Source organism: Tamandua tetradactyla, chromosome 16 (genome assembly GCF_023851605.1).
Source record: "Tamandua tetradactyla isolate mTamTet1 chromosome 16, mTamTet1.pri, whole genome shotgun sequence".
Classification (NCBI taxonomy): domain Eukaryota; kingdom Metazoa; phylum Chordata; class Mammalia; order Pilosa; family Myrmecophagidae; genus Tamandua; species Tamandua tetradactyla.
The window spans coordinates 107,759-124,310 of record NC_135342.1 but is presented as its reverse complement, the minus strand read 5'-3'; the positions used below and the strand labels follow the sequence as shown (position 1 = coordinate 124,310).

General features: G+C 54.5%; 1 protein-coding gene across 5 annotated transcripts; it reads right to left on the bottom strand.

The window, feature by feature from the left end:
* Positions 1-1,587: 1,587 nt before the first annotated feature.
* LOC143658488 (myeloid zinc finger 1-like) lies at positions 1,588-14,506 on the bottom strand. 5 transcript variants are annotated; one of them, XM_077130509.1, is made up of 6 exons: positions 14,112-14,506; positions 12,318-12,752; positions 11,688-11,865; positions 10,823-10,893; positions 10,628-10,748; positions 1,588-5,196 (listed from the first exon to the last, which is right to left on the bottom strand). In XM_077130509.1, the coding sequence occupies exons 2-6, from the start codon at positions 12,711-12,713 to the stop codon at positions 3,758-3,760; spliced, it is 2,205 nt and encodes a 734-aa protein (XP_076986624.1). In that variant the 5' UTR covers positions 12,714-12,752; positions 14,112-14,506; the 3' UTR covers positions 1,588-3,757. The 5 variants fall into 5 exon arrangements, with proteins under 5 accessions (XP_076986624.1, XP_076986627.1, XP_076986626.1 ...); XM_077130512.1 differs by having other exon boundaries at positions 14,188-14,506; XM_077130511.1 differs by lacking the exon at positions 14,112-14,506 and adding an exon at positions 13,865-13,980.
* Between the last annotated feature and the right edge of the window lie 2,046 nt (positions 14,507-16,552).

Sequence of the window (16,552 nt, the reverse complement as noted above, 5' to 3'; positions counted from 1 at the left end):
GGGCCGCTCCCGCCGACTGGTCATAAATCCGCGCCGGGCCCGGTCACGTCACCTCGCCGAAGTAGCGCCCAGCGCTTCACAGCGCGGCTGCCGTCCACCCCAAGCCGTCTGCTGCTCTCACCTCGGAGGGCCGCCCTCACCTCTGCCATGCTCACCCCTTGGCCGACCCGGCTCTGGGTGAACGGGGTGGGGAGTTCCTTCTATGGCTGAGGCCGTGTGAAACCTAGTAGCCATTTTGACCTCGGCCCTGCTGACGTTGTGAGCGGAGCCCACGCTCTCAACCCCTAGCTTCGCGGAGGCTTTGCAGGGTGTCATCGGCGGAGAGGACAGAATCGCGCTCAAGTGGGGGCTCATGCTTTGCTTCCCGTGTTTCTTCAAGAAGGTGAAGAAGTGGCTTGTGGATCCATGGACTGCTCTTGGCTCTGGGTGTGGGCCCTTGGCCTGGTGTCTTTCTCCATGCCTTTCTTTGTTGCCATTTTTCCTGTGTGAAGTTTCACATTTTGTGTACTGGTATCAACACATTTCCTTTTAAGTACTTCACAACACCAAGATGATTAAAACACGGGCACTTTTTTGTTCTTTTTGTTTGTGATTAGAAGTCATGAGTTAAAAAAAAAATTTATGTTATAGGAATGTAGGATTTATAAAGTTCATGTACCCTTTTGTGCATGCATGCCTGCCCTGAAGTGACCTTCCTAGGCCCGTGTGAGTGTCCCAAACTGTGGCTAGCTTCCTTACCCCTCTTGTTCTGCCGAGCCCGGCCCAGGGTCCCTGAAAGTCCCTTTGTAGTTGGAGAGGACAGTAGGTGTGATCACATAGCTTAGGGATCACACACACACACCCCCCCCCCGCCCCCGTGTCACATAGGAGAACCCCTGCAGGGGACTCTGCTGACTTTGCTTTTATGGACAACACAGTGGCCATAGGAAGTGGGCTTGGTCCTGACTCAGGCAGTGGCTGGGAACTGGACCAGGTGGGATGTGCAGATGGGGAATGGGAGCATGCCTTCTCTAACCCCTGGGCTCTCTGGAAAACCTCTGGCCCAGCCTGGCTTGTCAGCTTTCCCTGAAGCCAAGGCCCTGACCTCATATGTGTTGGGGTGACTGAAAGTGTTAGGGTCTACCTGCACTCCTGGGTGACTTTTTTTTTTTTTTTTTTTGGCATGGGCAGGCTCCGGGAATCGAACGCGGGTCTCCGTCATGGCAGGCAAGAACTGTGCTACTGTCCTGGCTGACTCTTGAATACAAAGATCTCCAAAAGAGATTTCTGGAAACCCCCAATCTGAGGCCAGCCTGACACCCACCCAGTGAGATCCTTGACCTGGAGTTTAGGGCTCAGGGTGGACCCTGCTGAGCACTGACCCCTTCTCTGATTCTGCCTTCAATCCCACAGAGTGGGAGAATGAAAGACTCACGTTCCTAGCACTCATAAGTAGGAAGGGGACTGTGTCAAGGTCCTAGCCAAAGAGGCAGAAAGGGAAGCTGAGGGAGAAGAGACAACAGCGTAGAGAAAAGCCTTGAGGGTCACAGAGATCTCAGCTTTGTAGACTGCAGGATGTGGAATCCACACTGGCGGTTATCTATCCACATTTACCTGAGTTGCTTTCCACTGTTTCATGTGAGGTTTTTGCTGAATGGATTCCTAGTGGATACCTCCCAGTATCTGGGAGACTGTGCGGCGCTATGCAAGGGACCAGGAAGGGAAGAGCCTGCCACCAGTGAATTGAGGCTTGCACCAGACCTCCCTTCCCTGTTCTGGCCTAGTGTGGCATCTGCAGGAACCTCTGGCCTCAGCGAATTAAACCTCTGGGAATTAAAGACAATTGTATAAGAATCTGGATTTCCAGGTGTGGTGGTTAGGTTCAGGTGTCAACTTGACTAGGTGAAGGGGGCTAGTTCTCTTGCTGTGGACGTGAACCAATGGCATGTGAAGCTCATCTGTTGCTGATTACATCTGCGGTCAGCTAGGGGTAGTGCCTGCTGCAGTGAATTTTTTTGATTTCATTTGCTGGATGCTTAAAAGAAAGGTCAACGCAGCACAGCCCAAGCAGCTCAGCATACTTCATCTCAGCACTCACGGCTCTCAGCCCAGGACTTTGGAGATGCAGAAAGGAATCACCCCAGGAAAGCTGTTGGAACCCAGAGGCCTGGAGAGAAGGCCAGCAGAGATTGCCTTGTGCCTTCCTGTGTGAGAGAACCTCAGATGAAAGTTAGCTGCCTTTCCTCTGAAGAACTATACGTTTTTAATGAAATAAATCCCCTTTTATTAAAAGCCAATCCATCTCTGGTGTGTTGCCTACTGCCTACTTTGGCAGACTAGAACACCGGGTAAAACCTCCCAGCTTTTAAATCTAGGAAATGACTTCTAATTTTTACAAATGCACACACACCTCCAGACCAGCACTGGCTTGCCATGTGCCAGCTCGTGACTCCTGCTGCACCTCAAATGACCTTGGCTGGCTGGGAAAAACTGGTGGGGTCCAGGTCCTTGCCTGGAAATTAGTTTGGCCAGGCAGCCCTGGGGAGAGTATAGCTGGAGTGGGAGTACAGGTTGCAGGACATCATGAGCCAGGCATGATGTTGACAGTGAACCAAACTGGGTATGCTTTTGGTGGATCCAAGTGAGAGTCTGGGCTCTCAGCTGTCAGAAGTGCCAAGACCCTGCTGGGTCTCCAAAAGGACCGTGACCCCTGAGAACCAGCTCCTCACCTGCTCTTTCCCCTCATCCAGAGAAAACCTTGACTAGGTCTCTTCCTCAGGAGTTGGGTCTTTGATGGTCAGGCTCACCTGTGAACTTGGCCAGATGATGGTGCCCAGTTGTCTGTTCAAGAAAGCACTGGCCTGTCTGTTGCTGTGAAGATGTTTCATGGACTTAAAATCACGAGCATGTTGGTTACATCCATGGCTGATTATATCTGCAGTCACCTAAGGGAACTGTCTCCTGCGATGAGTGATGCTTCATCACCCAAAGGCTTTTATGAGAGTTCAGAAGAATCTCTCTTCAGCCAGCCAGCCTCTCTCCTGGGGAATTCATTGAGGAACTTCATTGGAGCTGCCAGCTCACATCCTGCCCTACAGATTTTGGACTCTTATGTCCCAACAGTTGCATGAGACACTTTATAAAATCTCATATTTACAGTTTTGTCCTGTTGGTTGTTTCTCTAGAGAACCCTCACTAATACAGGGCCCTAGCCCCTCCCCTGACCCCAGAGGCCCCTGCCCCAGACATCAGTGCCCCCCACTCCCAACCCCACTCAGGGACCTGAGATTCAGCTCAGTGGGGACTCAATCAGAACTCCCAAACTGCAGTATTTTCCTTTGTTCCTCCAGCCCAGAGATGTAGCTGCTCCTTGCAGTTCCTACCTCCATGCCTTTTTTTACTCTCTTAATTACTCATTAATAACCTAATGCTTAGCGATTCCTCACCTGAAATTTGCTTGTTTAAACCTCTGAAGACACCTGAGAGGGAGGATGGGCGAGGAGGCAAGTGTAGATGAAGTGGGTGGATACAGAGGGTATGGGTGGGGGTTGGGGTGGGCGTGGTGGAGAGAGCCATGTGGGTGTAGAGGAAGCGCGCAGGTGGAGATCCCAGTTCCACAGGCCGTTTATTGAGCACCTACTGGGGCCAGACTCTGGGTCGGCCTCTTGTGCCCATGTAACAGTTGGCCTCACAACAAACCCTGCGAGGTGGGTAGTCTGCTTCCGTGATCGGAGGCCCCTGCGGGGCACAGGGCGGGCCACCGCGCTCGCTGGGCTGGTTACTCCGCGCTGTGGACGCGCTGGTGCTGGATGAGCTTGGTGCTCTGGTGGAAGCGGCGGCCGCAGTCCTGGCAGGCAAAGGGCTTCTCCCGCCGGTGGGTGCGCAAGTGCTGTGTGAGTGTGGGCCGCTGGCGGAAGGCCTTGCCACACTCGGGGCACGCGTAGGGCCTCTCGCCCGTGTGGATGCGCCGGTGCTGCGTGAGGTTGGCATGCTGCCGGAAACTCTGGCCGCACTCGGGGCAGGCGAAGGGCCGCTCGCCCGTGTGGATGCGTTGGTGCTCGGTGAGCCGCGAGACCTGCGTGAAACCCAGGCCGCACTCGCCGCAGTGGTATGGCTTCTCGCCGGTGTGCGTCCGCTGGTGGCGTGTAAGCTTGAGGCGCTGGCTGAAGCGCTGGCCGCACTCGGGGCAGGCAAAGGGCTTCTCGCCCGTGTGCACGCGCAGATGCTGCGTGAGGGTGGGCCGCTGGCGGAAGGCCTTGCCACACTCGGTGCAGGCGAAGGGCCGCTCGCCCGTGTGGATGCGCCGGTGCTGTGTGAGGTTGGAGCGCTGCCGGAAGCTCTGGCCGCACTCGGGGCAGGCGAAGGGCCGCTCGCCACTGTGTACGCGCCGGTGCTGCAGCAGCACAGAGCGACGACCAAAGCGCTCGCCGCACTCCACGCAGCCGAAGGACTTGTCTCCGGTGTGCACCGCCTGGTGCTCCAGTAGCACTGCGCGCCGCGCGAAGCTTTCACGGCACTCGCTGCAAGGGAAGGGCCCCGGGGGCTCGGGTGCGCCAGCGGTGGCCAGAGGTGCGGTGCCGGGGCCCGGGGGGTCACCGTGGATGCGCTGGTGCTGCAGCAGGTTGGAGCGCTGCCGGAAGCTCTGGCCGCACTCAGCGCAGCGGAAGGGCTGCTCACCGGTGTGCACGCGCCGGTGTTCCTCCAGGCGCGCGCTGCGCACAAAACCCTGCCCACAGTCGCCGCACACAAACGGTCGCTCCTCCGTATGCGTGAGCTGGTGGCGGAGCAGATGCGAGCTGCGGCTGAAGCTGCGGCCGCACTCGCCGCACACGAACGGCCGCTCGCCCGTGTGGATCTTCTGGTGCCGCAGCAGGTTGCTACGCTGGCTGAAGACCTTGCCGCACACGTCGCAGTGGCCGCCCCGCACTGCCCCGGCACCAGTACTGGGGCGTCCCCGGCCGCGACCACGGCCTCTGGGGGCACGCCAGCGGGCAGTGGCCAGGGCAGGGCCCATACCCCGACGGGGGTCCTCGCCCGCGGGACCCTGGTCACTTCCAGGGTTGCTGGGGACTCCGAGTGCGTGGGTGAGGCCACCTTCCCGGGAGGGTGACCGGATCTGGCCCATAAGGCCGGCCACCCGGAGGTCCCAGGGAATGTGGAGGTGGGGGCTCATGGCAGCTGGGCCTGCAGAATCACCGTCCATACAGAGTGCAAGCCCTGTGGGGCACAAGGGGATACACTTATTAGAATGCCCTACTCTGCGACCCGACCCTGTCCATGACCTGGAAACAGTGTAAACCAGAGGGAACCAAAACTGACCAGTCAGGCAAACAGAGGTGACTGGGGCAGGGGCCCATTTGCGGGCTTCTTTGAGGAGGTGACTGGGACAACTCTGAGTGAAGAGCTGACTGCGTGAAAATCCCTCTTTTTGGAAGGGCTGTGCAGCCAGGTGGGAGTAGGTGGCCCTTGCATCTGCCCAGGTGCATGACAGTGCTTCTGGCAAACACAGAGAAGTGGGCAGGTTTGAAGGAGGCCAGAGGTGGAACCAGCAGGACTGCATGGAGGTAAGGGGAGGCAGGGAATGCAAGTGCTACCCACAACTCTCCCCTGAGGTTTGGATGTCCATGGAGCCTTCAAAGAACAGAGAAGTCCTGCACGCTGCAGGCTGTAAGAGTCTAGGGCTTGGGAGCACATGGAAAAGAGGTGCTAGGGTATGTACGTGACAAATGGAGCCCCAGGCCTGCATGCCCTCAACTCAGGGTGAGTGTCAGCAGAGAGAGGTGGGCCCCTGGCCATGCTGTGAGCACTCCGACATTAGATGCTGGGTGAGGGAGGAAGCCTCAGGAGGGGAAAATGAGACATGGGGCCCTGAGAAAAGGAAGTCCAGAGACATTACATCATGAAGAGTGAGAGAGCAGTATCTCCCAAATAAATGAGGGACTGTGGTGGGTGACAGAAACCTACAAACCAGCTAAGAAAAGTTGGATAAATCCTACTGCATCAGAGTAAATCATTTATGCACAACAAAACAAAAACAAACAAAAAACCCCAAATATAGTCCAAAGGCAGGTGACAAACTGAAAAAGTCAGTCACCAGAGGCAAAGGGCCAACCTCCTAATAAAGTGTTACAACAAATTAATGAGAAAGAAGCTAATGATCTGACAGAAAGATGGGCAAGGATGATAACAGGAAAAGAAATGTAACTAATGCTTAAATTAAACATAACACTCTTGGTCCAAGGAGCCAGGCACTCACGTGCTGCTAGTGATATACATGTGAGGGCAGTGTGATAAAATTCATCAAAATGAAAAATGTACCAGAGTTTGATCCAGCAACTCATTCTGAGTTATTTCACTGACAGCTGTGTTCCTCCATCTGCTAAATGCCCCATGTATGTTGCTTCTCAGTACATCTCAGGAAAGCAACCCAAAGGAATGTCAGAGGAGTCTGGACAGATAAACAATGGTGTATTCACACAATGGGGCTCTACACAGCTATACAAAGGCTGAGGGTGCTACTGGGTATTAAATTTTGTCGTTCCCCCTTCCTCTTCGAATATGTTGAAGCTGTAATCCCTGGTACCTCTGAATGTGGCTTTATTAGGAAATATGGCCTTTGCAGATATAATCAAGTTATGAAGAGGTCATGCTGTTTGTGGGGCAGCTAAATCCAATGACCCATGCCCCTATAAGAAAGCCATGTGAAGACACAGGGACAGACACCCAGGGAGAATACCACGTGACAGTGGAGGTAGAGGTTAGAGTAATGTGTGCAAGCCAAGGAATGCCAAAGATGGCTGAAACCACCAGAACCCAGGAAGAGTCAGGGAAGGGTTATTCCCCAGAACATTCAGAGGGGGCATGGCAGCCCTGTTGAGACCCTGATTTGGACATTTAGCCTCCAGAACTGTGAGAATAAATTTCTGTTTTAAGCAGCCCAGTTTGTGGTACTCGGTTATAGCATCCTTAGGAAGCTAAAACAGGCACTTACTGCTGTGTGCCAAAGTGCGAAGATCCACATATGTTTTTAAGATGGAAACCGAACAGGCATCTATCTGTGTATGTGCTTGCTCCTCTGTGCATATAAACTTTTTGGAAGGCTACATAAGAAGCTGATAATGTTGGCTTCATGGGGAGCAGGACTGTGTGGGTCAGACAGGGCAGGGGAATTCCACTATATACTTTCTTATACTTTTTGAATTTTCTAACATGGGGAGGCAAACTATTCAAAATATTTTTCTCATGATGAAGACATTAAAAATATCCCTCTGGCTGCTCAGAAGATGGATGCTGGGGAGCAGAGCAGGAGCCAGGAGACCTGGCAGGGATACCAGAGTGATTAAGGGGAATCTGCATTTGGAGCCAGCAGTTATGTATGTCTAGGAGAGGAGCTGCAGCTTGAGGAGAGAATGGGGATGAGGGGAAAGAACTGGCCAAGGAGCCTGAGGTGGTGGCACTGGCAAAGCTGGGAGAAAGCTGAGAGGCTGTGGGCATGTAAACTGGGAGACACTCAGGTTTGTGGAGGAGGAGGTGCCAGGTAGTCCAGGCAGGCCAAGACTTGAGGTGGGCAGAAGGAGCACCTGCTGGACCCTAACCAACTCTGCTCTGACAGGCAGAAATAACAGCATTAAGGTAAGAAAGGTCAGTGAGGCTCAACCACCGAGAAGCTGGTATAGCAAGATCTAAAGAAGCCCTAAGGCCTTCCTGGGCACAGAGGCCAGCCCCAGCATGGTCCCATGGACCTGGCCAAGAGTAAGGTGATTGCCTTTGGTTCGGCTGTAGGAAGAGGGGCTAGACCAAGCTTTCACTGTGGGGTTATGATGGGCCCCATGGCAGCCTGTCATAGGGCAATGCTTGGGGCTGGGGCAAACAAACTACCAGAGCTGCTAAGGGCAGGCAGTCAACAACACAACCAGTGGGAGAATTTATACCTGAGGAAATGGAGCTAATAGGGAAGGACCCTAACGTGTGTTCAAATACTCAAAGGAGGGGGCAACATCCATGAAACAAGGACGTTATTTAAAAAAAATAATAATAATAATAAGTAAGAATCCTTAATGATAAAAAACAACAAATGGGTACTTCTAAGTAACTTCTTTCTAAATCTGCTCCTTTGTAAAAACTACAGTGAAGTTTTTTTTTTTTTTAAGGCATACAAGTTACAAAGTTTGGAAGAAGAGGAAAGGAAACCAGACACTTAATATGGAGGGCGGATGAGCAAATGGTAACTGATTTAGCAGACCTGAGAATGTGTGAACAGTAAGAAAGCATTGGGGAGGGGTGCATGGGTTTCAGTGGTAGAATGTTCACTTGCCATGCAGGAAACCCTGGTTTGATTACCGGCCCATGCACTGCCCCATCCCGGGAAAGAAAGAAAAGAAGCATTGGGGAAAGCTGGAAAAATAAAATCAACCTGTTTTATCCCAAAGAAGCCTGTTAACATTCAGGCACTGGAGGCACCAGGTATCTTGGGCCATGAGGAAGGGCATAAAGTAGGCTTGGAGATGGCTTGAGAAGCAGAAGTTGGAAGGGCCTGCAGCACTGCCCACATCCAGCTGCTGATGGCACAGAGTGCTGAGTACAGGTTTCCTGATTCCTACATCTCTCCCATTTGAACAAGAGGCCAGGATGAAAGAGCAGGAGACTGTCAGGAGGGTTAAGTGAAGAGTCAGCCCAGATGCTGAGACACTACCCTCTCTCCACTCAGCTCTCAGGATGGCAGGAGGCTGGAAGTGCTTTCCCTGGGGATCTGGACCCATCCAGGAGGAAGGACCTGAAGATTTCCAGAGTGGAGCATGGCCATGTCAGATCGCCCTAAGGATCCCTCAGCAGTTGCACACCTATACTCCACCGGCTGTGCCTGCTTATGTTACCAAGTAGACAGGTAGATGGCCTTGGGGTGAACTCCACATCCCTCCCACTCCTGGTTTATTGTCACAGCTGATAAGTCCCTTGTCCATCTATTCAGAGCTATCAACCAGACTTTGTCCCAATCTCTTAAACACAGGCAAACAACTTGGAGAGAATATAGACCACGCTGGGAGAAGAAACCTGAAAAAATTACCTTCAGAGAAAGGAGAAATTACATTACAACCAACAGAAGAGGAAGCTACTATAAAAATAAATGCTCATGGAGTGAAAACACACTCTTGGCAACTAAAATTTTCCTAGCAGAAATTAAAATTTCAACAGCTGTGGAAGATAAAATTGAGGAAATTTCCCAGAAAGTAGAGCAAAAGACAAAGGGATATAAAATTGGAGTGAAAAAGGCATTTGAGGTGTGGTAGGTTAAATTATATACCCCAGAAAAAATGTTCTTAATCCTTTCCTGTGGGTGTGAACTCATTGTAAATAGGACCTTTTGAAGATGTTATTTTCAGTAAGGTGTGGCCCAAATGAATGAGGCTGGACCTTAATCCTACTACTGGATTTATGGAGAGGAAGCCATGAGGAGGAGCAGATGTGAGAAGTCAAGGGAACCCAGAAGGTGAAGAAGACATCATCACGCGGTGGGAAAGCCAAGGAACCCAAGGACTGCCAACCAGCCAGAAGGCTCCTGACCTGGGGAGGAAGCGAGCTTTCTGGCCTCTGAATGGTGAGTCAGTAAACTCCTGTTGTGTGCTATGTTTTAGCAGCTGGGAAACTGGGATAGAGGACCCATCTCAGAGGCCAACAGCCAAATAATAGATGTTCCAAAAAGAGAAAACAGAACAGAGCAACATAGAAGAAATCCAACAAATAATTCTAAGCAGTGTCCCAGAATGGACAGATAGGAATTTCAGGTTGAAAGGGGGCACCAGCAAAATTATTAAGAAGGTTTAGGATTGAACTGATAACTCAATTCACAGGAAGCTCCACCAAAATGAGGGAGTAGGCCAAGAAAGAGTCCCCAGATCCAAGGAAAGGGGGGGAGGGCAGGGCTAGACTGGGTGACAGCTGGCCACAGACATGGGAGGGTGAGCTGGGAGACCTGGGTGGCTGGGATGGGCCCTTGCCCGACCCCGACCCAGTGCCAAGGCTGCTCCTGCCCACCTGCCCTGCTTTCTGACCTGCTCTGTCCTTGCCTGACCCCGACCCAGTGCCAAGGCTACTCCTGCCCACCTGCCCTGCTTTCTGACCTGCTCTGTCCTTGCCTGACCCCGACCCAGTGTCAAGGCTGCTCCTGCCCACCTGCCCTGCTTTCTGACCTGCTCTGTCCTTGCCTGACCCCGACCCAGTGTCAAGGCTGCTCCTACCCACCTGCCCTGCTTTCTGACCTGCTCTGTTCTTGCCTGACCCTGGCCTTCCCTGCTTGCTTCCTGGTCAGTTGGTTGCAAACCCAGAGCCTGGGGTTCATCCAGGTTCCTGGGACACAGAGAATGTGGGCATGGGGAATGCAGACTCTATTCTCAGGAGGTTTCACTGTGATGGAAAGATGGAGGGGCCATTCGAAGGAGTTGGGTTTTGAGGATGGGAGAAGCTGGAGTGGTCTGAACACTACAGGGAGTGGCCTAGGGAATGCTGGAGAGCCTAGTGATGCTGGAAAGAGAGGGCCTCCTGGGCAGAACCAGGAGACGGGGGGGGGGGGGGGGTTGGCAAGGTGCCTGTTCACGAGCAGGGTTGGGGCTTGCTTGGTGGCCCACCCCTCACTGTGCCTCGACTCACTCACCCGGGGAGAAGATGCACCCAGCTTCCTCCTGCCACAAGGCCCCTGGGTGCTCCCTCCATGAGGGCCCCCCTGGCCCAGCCTCGCTGCAGGGAGAGACCTGATCCAGTGCTGTCCCACAGCCCTGAAACAACACAGCGGTCACTGCTTGTCCATGCCATACAGGGACCTGACCACCCTCTACCCACCGTGGCTCACCGGGGCCTCCTCTGGCAGGAGGGCAGGTATGTCCTCCTGGGTGGCTGTGTGAGGATCTGACTCCAGGAGCCCTGGGGAGGAAGGTGTGGTCAGATGGCCCAAGGATGTGTCCCCAGCCCTGCTGCCTTCCTCAGTTGTTTGCCAGGTCAGGGTAGGGGGTAGGGGTGGGAGTAAAGAAGACATGGGCATCAGCCTGCCCAGCCTATGGGAGAGGGCTGTGGAGGGGCCAGGAGTGCCCTAAGGCAGTTTGGTGGCAGAGGGAAGATTGGGGTGCAGGTTCCCACTGGGAAGGGCAGTTGGTGAGAAGCTTTGAGGGCCTCGCTTAGGGGTGAGGAGGTAGACCAGAAGACCATAGTGTAGGCTGGAGGTGGGCAGGGCAGGCCCAGGTCTCCCCCTTTGCCCTGGCAGAATTCTGGGTAGGATAGCAGATGAGGGTGAGTCCTGCATAGGCTCCATCACAGGAATGGTGGGGAATCTGGGCACTATGCATGGGCGTTGAGTGGGATGAGGGCCAAACTCTCCCCAGCACTGGTGGAGTCCCCCCTCAGAGGCACCCACCTGTACTCCTGCCAGCTCTCTCCTACCCAGCCACCCACTTGTGTCTCTCCAGTAATTCTCTCTCGGGATTGAATCCCACATAAACCCCAGTAGGTACCCCACATTAGGGAAACCTGGCCATGACAGTCAGGGTTGGTAAGTGGAGGAAGGGCCTCAGTCAGCACCCACTGGCATGTGGAAGTTGTTCTGTCTGGCAGGAGCATAGCCCAGTGGGCTTCAGCTACTCAAGCCAGGCCCCTGTGGTCCATCTGACCAGGCCTTGCCACTCAAGTCTGGGTTTGGATTCAACTCAGCCACCTGCCCTCACCTGGTTCTTCTGTGACCCCAGGTTCTTCTTTCACATGAAGAGGTGACTCCTGCATGGTCCCAAGGGGCATCTCAGGCCCAGACTCTGGAGTTGGTAGCTCAGTTCGAGGTGGGGGCTGGAAGCTGGAGGGCTCCATCTTCTCAGATAATACCTCCTGGCCCTGTACCTGGACTGTGACCTGGGGAGGTGCCCTGCCATCAGGGGCCCCCACACAGAGTGGGGCTGGACACAGGGAGTTAATGGGTACCCACCCCATTGTGGTACCCGCAGGGTCTGGCAAATGCTCATTTCCCCCAGGGCCTGAGCAGGAGGCCAGGGGGCGACCTGCAGTCACACCCCCACTGAGCTGCTGACACCCATGGCCACCTGGCCATGATAGACTTTCCAATGGTCTGGTCCCCCACCCCACAGCCCTTCCCATGTCCACGTGACTCCAGAAATGGGCTGATAAGGGCTGACACTGGGACTCAGCCAGCTGCAGGCAATCTCAGCACAGGGTCTTTGCTGCTGGTGGCCCCTTCAGCACCTTGAGGGGACTGTCTGGCTGAGTATGGCACCAACAGTGGGAGGCACAGCCAGATCTGGATGGTGTTCCCAGCCCTGAGCCCCAACCCAGGGTCACAGACTCACCCATCTCCGGGGGCCACTGGATTCCCAGCACAGACTCTCAACTAGGGCTGCAGCCTCCTCGGGGCTGCCTGGCTGCTGGCCCCGCACACAGGCCTGGATCTCGGGGGGCAGTGCACCCAGGAACTGCTCCAGCACCAGTAGCTCCAGCATCTGTTCCTTGGAGTGTGCTTCAGGCTGCAGCCACTGGCGGCACAGCTCACGCAGCCGGACCAGGGCCTCACGGGGACCCGCCACCTCCTGGTAGCGGAAGTGTCGGAAGCGCAGGCGTGCAGCCTCAGGGCCAGGATCCCATGGGGCAGTCTCGCCCTCCTCTTCAGAGTCCTCCAACTTCACCATAACAGGCCCCTCGTCCTCCAGGGGTGCAGGACCTGGGGAGCCCAGTGCAGCCGGCCTCATTGGGAGGACAGGGCCTGGTTTCGAGGCCAGTGTCCACCCCTGTGGAAGAATGGGATGAGGCTGTTAGGATAAGGACAGACAGTAGCAGCAAACATGTATCAAGTGCCTACTGTCTGCTGCTGATTGAGCCTGAGACTGCCCCAAGTGAAAGGCACAGAGAGACAGGTCAGAGAGACTGAGAGGCTGTCTGATCCACTGTGCTCCTGAACTCCTCACCAGCCCATCCTTTGGGGAGTCTCCAGTAGACCCCTATGCTGAACTAAGGCTGTTTCTTGGGCCTTGAAGGCATTTCTCTCGAGACCCTGCCCTCATCCTACACCTCATCTTGCCCTTTGCAGCCTTCCTGCAGCCAGGTGGATGGTGTTTATGCTGCCTCCCAACACCCATCTCCAGACCAGCACTGCACCATCCTTCTCCCAACCAGTCTCCCTCAGATCCAGCCCCTCACTCTGGCCCCATTAAGGCCACTCACCCAGGTTGGTCCCACAGGGAAGCCTTGCTCCTCTTGGTCTCCCACTTCCACTATGCAAGGTCACCTGTGTAGCTCAGCACCATCGTCTGAGCCCAACATCACACCACAAAATACCCCATCATCATCTTCCCAATCATCTTCTCCAGGTGGTTCAGGCCTCAGCTCCCTAATTCAGATGGGGCCTGCAAAGTCCTAGAGAGAATGGCCCGGGACTCACAAATTAGGTCCGAGCTTTTGCAAGGCCATTTGCTGCATAACCTCATCAGGTCGCTGTGACTCCGTGAGCCTCAATTTCATCATCTGCAAATGGGAATAACCTGTGCCCATGCTGCTGTTTCTGCAACTGTGGGTATGACAGGGGTTTTGTGGAGGAACCTGAATTAAGGGGGTGTCATCTCGGTGGGTGGAATCGATTTTGGGGGTCGCCTGACCCCGTGGATCAAGTCTCTGCTCCTCAAGGTCTCAAGCCAACCTGGAACCCTGAGAAAAAGTTGGACCACCCCTAAATAGGCCAGACCCGGTGAAGGTCCTGAAACTACGTTTCCCAGAAGCCTCGGTGGGCAACTTCCGTTTTCGCGGGATACGGCAGGTCGTGGGGTACTACGGCAACTGGCGGTGAGCCTCGCAGAGCCCGTCGCCGTGGCAACGTGCGGTGACCGACGGCTCCGCGCGTCCTCACCGGGTCTATCTGCAGGGAGCGCCCAGGTCCCTGCCCCGCGCTCCCAGGCCAGCTGAGCAGCGGAGCCGCCACGTCTGCAACAGTCGCCCGGGCCGTCCGGCTGCGAGGCCCGCGCCCTCACCCCGGCGCCCGAGCAGCCCTGAGCATGCGCGCTCGCCAGCCGGTCCTCTCCGGCCGGACTACGTTTTCCAGCAGGCTCCGCGCGTTCCGCTCCCCGCCCCTCCCCCGTCGGTTCCGTTCCCCTCACCGCTTCCCCCACTCCCGGGCGCAGCGGTTGTTGCCACGACCCGGTCACTCTCGTCCACCTCTTCCACGCTCCGCACCTAGGCTTCAGGCGCCCGGGTCTACATGCGCAAGGTTCTCGCGCCCGAACGGCCGGCGGCGCCGCCTTCTCGACTGCGCATGCCCCCCGTACGCCTCTCTGGAGTCTCTAGGGGCTTCCCGGGATTAGCGGCCTTCTGCACCAATCGCCGCTCTCCTCGGCAGCCCGCCGGGTCTCCCGCCCCCTCCTCTCCACCGCAACCCGCCGTCCGCGCGCGCCCCCTTCGCGGCCTCGAAGCGCACGCTGGCGCGAGGCTCGGCCGGTCGGTTCCGGGAAGGGTAGTTTGCGGCTCTCGGCGGGTGCGAGCTCGCGCGCGAGACGTTCCTTTGTGTTTGAGGACAGTGGGCGGGCCTTGATGTCTCCGTGGCAACCGGGTAGAGCAGCAGTCTCCAGGGTAACCCGGGGGCTGGGGGCGGGCGTCCCGAGAAAGCTGCAGTCACCGTGGGCGGGGGGAGCACGCGAGACAGAGTTCCTCTTAGAGCAGCAGGAGAGGGGTCGGGAGGGGCGGCGGAGCGAAAGGCGAGGACGAAGAGGAGGATGGTCCAGAGGCAACAGCTGCAGTTCCTGAAACTCAGGGAAGAGACGGGAAAGAAGGCACGGAAATGGACGCTACAGTGAGATGGAGTGAAACTTCAAAGACATGCAGAAGGACGAACAGCAAGACATGCAAGGGGAAAGCCGGAGGGCGATGTGTTAGGAAAACTTATCCAAAACGTAAGAATTAAACCAAAAGATGCCGGGAGCCCGCTCGGAGACCCACGGTCCTGTCTACCAAAGCCTGCCTACCGAACCCTGAACGAAGCAAGATTTTCTTTACGAAGCAATTCTTTTTGACAACTGCTTTTGGTCCGGGTTCAGTGAAGTTATGCGCTGACTCGTAGAAGGGTGGTAGGTGGCAGGTGAACCTGAGGTTGCGGTTGTGTCGTCCCGGAGTACTTCAACCATTTGACTGTGTGCACTGCAGATGTGGATGAGAGTCATGCTTTAATTTTTTGAAAGTTATCTTTTGACAGTCTGGAGGGAACCAGTTCTCCGCCCTGGGGGCAGAAAGGGAGAATGCGGCAGGAAGGATGATGGAAACTGAGAGTTTCCAGCTCGGCCAGAAGAAAAGCCCTCCGCGCCGGCCTGGAGGCTGGGCCGTGGAGCCTGCGCAGTCCGCGGGGGCGGGGGGGGGGGGCGGTGGTAGAGGGGAGAGTGCTGGGCCGTGGGGCCTGCGCAGTCCGCGGGGGCGGGGGGGGGGGCGGTGGTAGAGGGGAGAGTGCTGGGCCGTGGAGCCTGCGCAGTCCGCGGGGGCGGGGGGGGGGGTGCGGTGGTAGGGGGCAGAGTGCCCGGCCGTGGAGCCTGCGCAGTCCGCACTCGCTCCATAGTGTGGGGGCGGGGTGCAAGGGGTGCGGTTTCTCCCCATGTAGCCTGCCGCCATGGGGTTAAATTTATAAGAGCTCCAAGTTTGAAATGAGAGAAAGACCATGGCTCTGTCAATTCTGGTGGCTCTCAAGCTTTTTCAAAATGGTTCTCCCTTAAAGGGCTCCAGTAAGCAACTTCACCTTGAATGGGTGGGAACACTCTAGTTAAAAAGTTGCCACCCACAATTGGGTAAGTGACATCTCCATGGAAACAATCAAAAAGGCCCCACCCAGCAATATTGAATGAGTATTAAAGGACATGGCTTTTCTGGGGTACATAATAGCTTCAAATGGCACACTTGCTAATCCAAAAAAAAAAAAAACACAAAACAACAACAAAATACTAAATACAGTGGTTAACACTACCTCCTGCTGCCCTAACCATGCCTCAAATGCCATGAAGTCAACTTTTTAAAATTATTTTTTTATTGTTTTAAAAATACCAAAAAACACCAAATGCAAAGATTCATAATTTTTGATCATTCCATTCTACGTATGTAATCAGTAATTCACAATATCATCACATAGTTGCATATTCATCATCCTGATCATTTCTTGGAACATTTGCATCTATTCAGAAAAAAAAAAAAAAGAAGAAAACAGAAAAAAATTCATACATACCATACCCCCCACCCAGCCCCCTCACTGATCACTAGCATTTCACTCTAAATTTATTTTAACATTTGTTTCCCCTATTATTCTTCTTTATTCCGTGTATTTTACTCATCTGTTGATAAGATAGATGAAAGGAGCATCAGATACAAGGTTTTCACAATCACACAGTCACGTTTTGAAAGCTCTATCATTATACTATCATCTTCAAGAAACATGGCTACCGGAACACAGCTCCACATTTTCCGGCAGTTCCCTCCAGCCTCTCCACTACATCTTTTTTTTTTTTTTTTTGGCTTTTAAAAAGAGGAATTTAATGAGTTGCCAGTTTACAGTTCTAAGGCAGAGAAA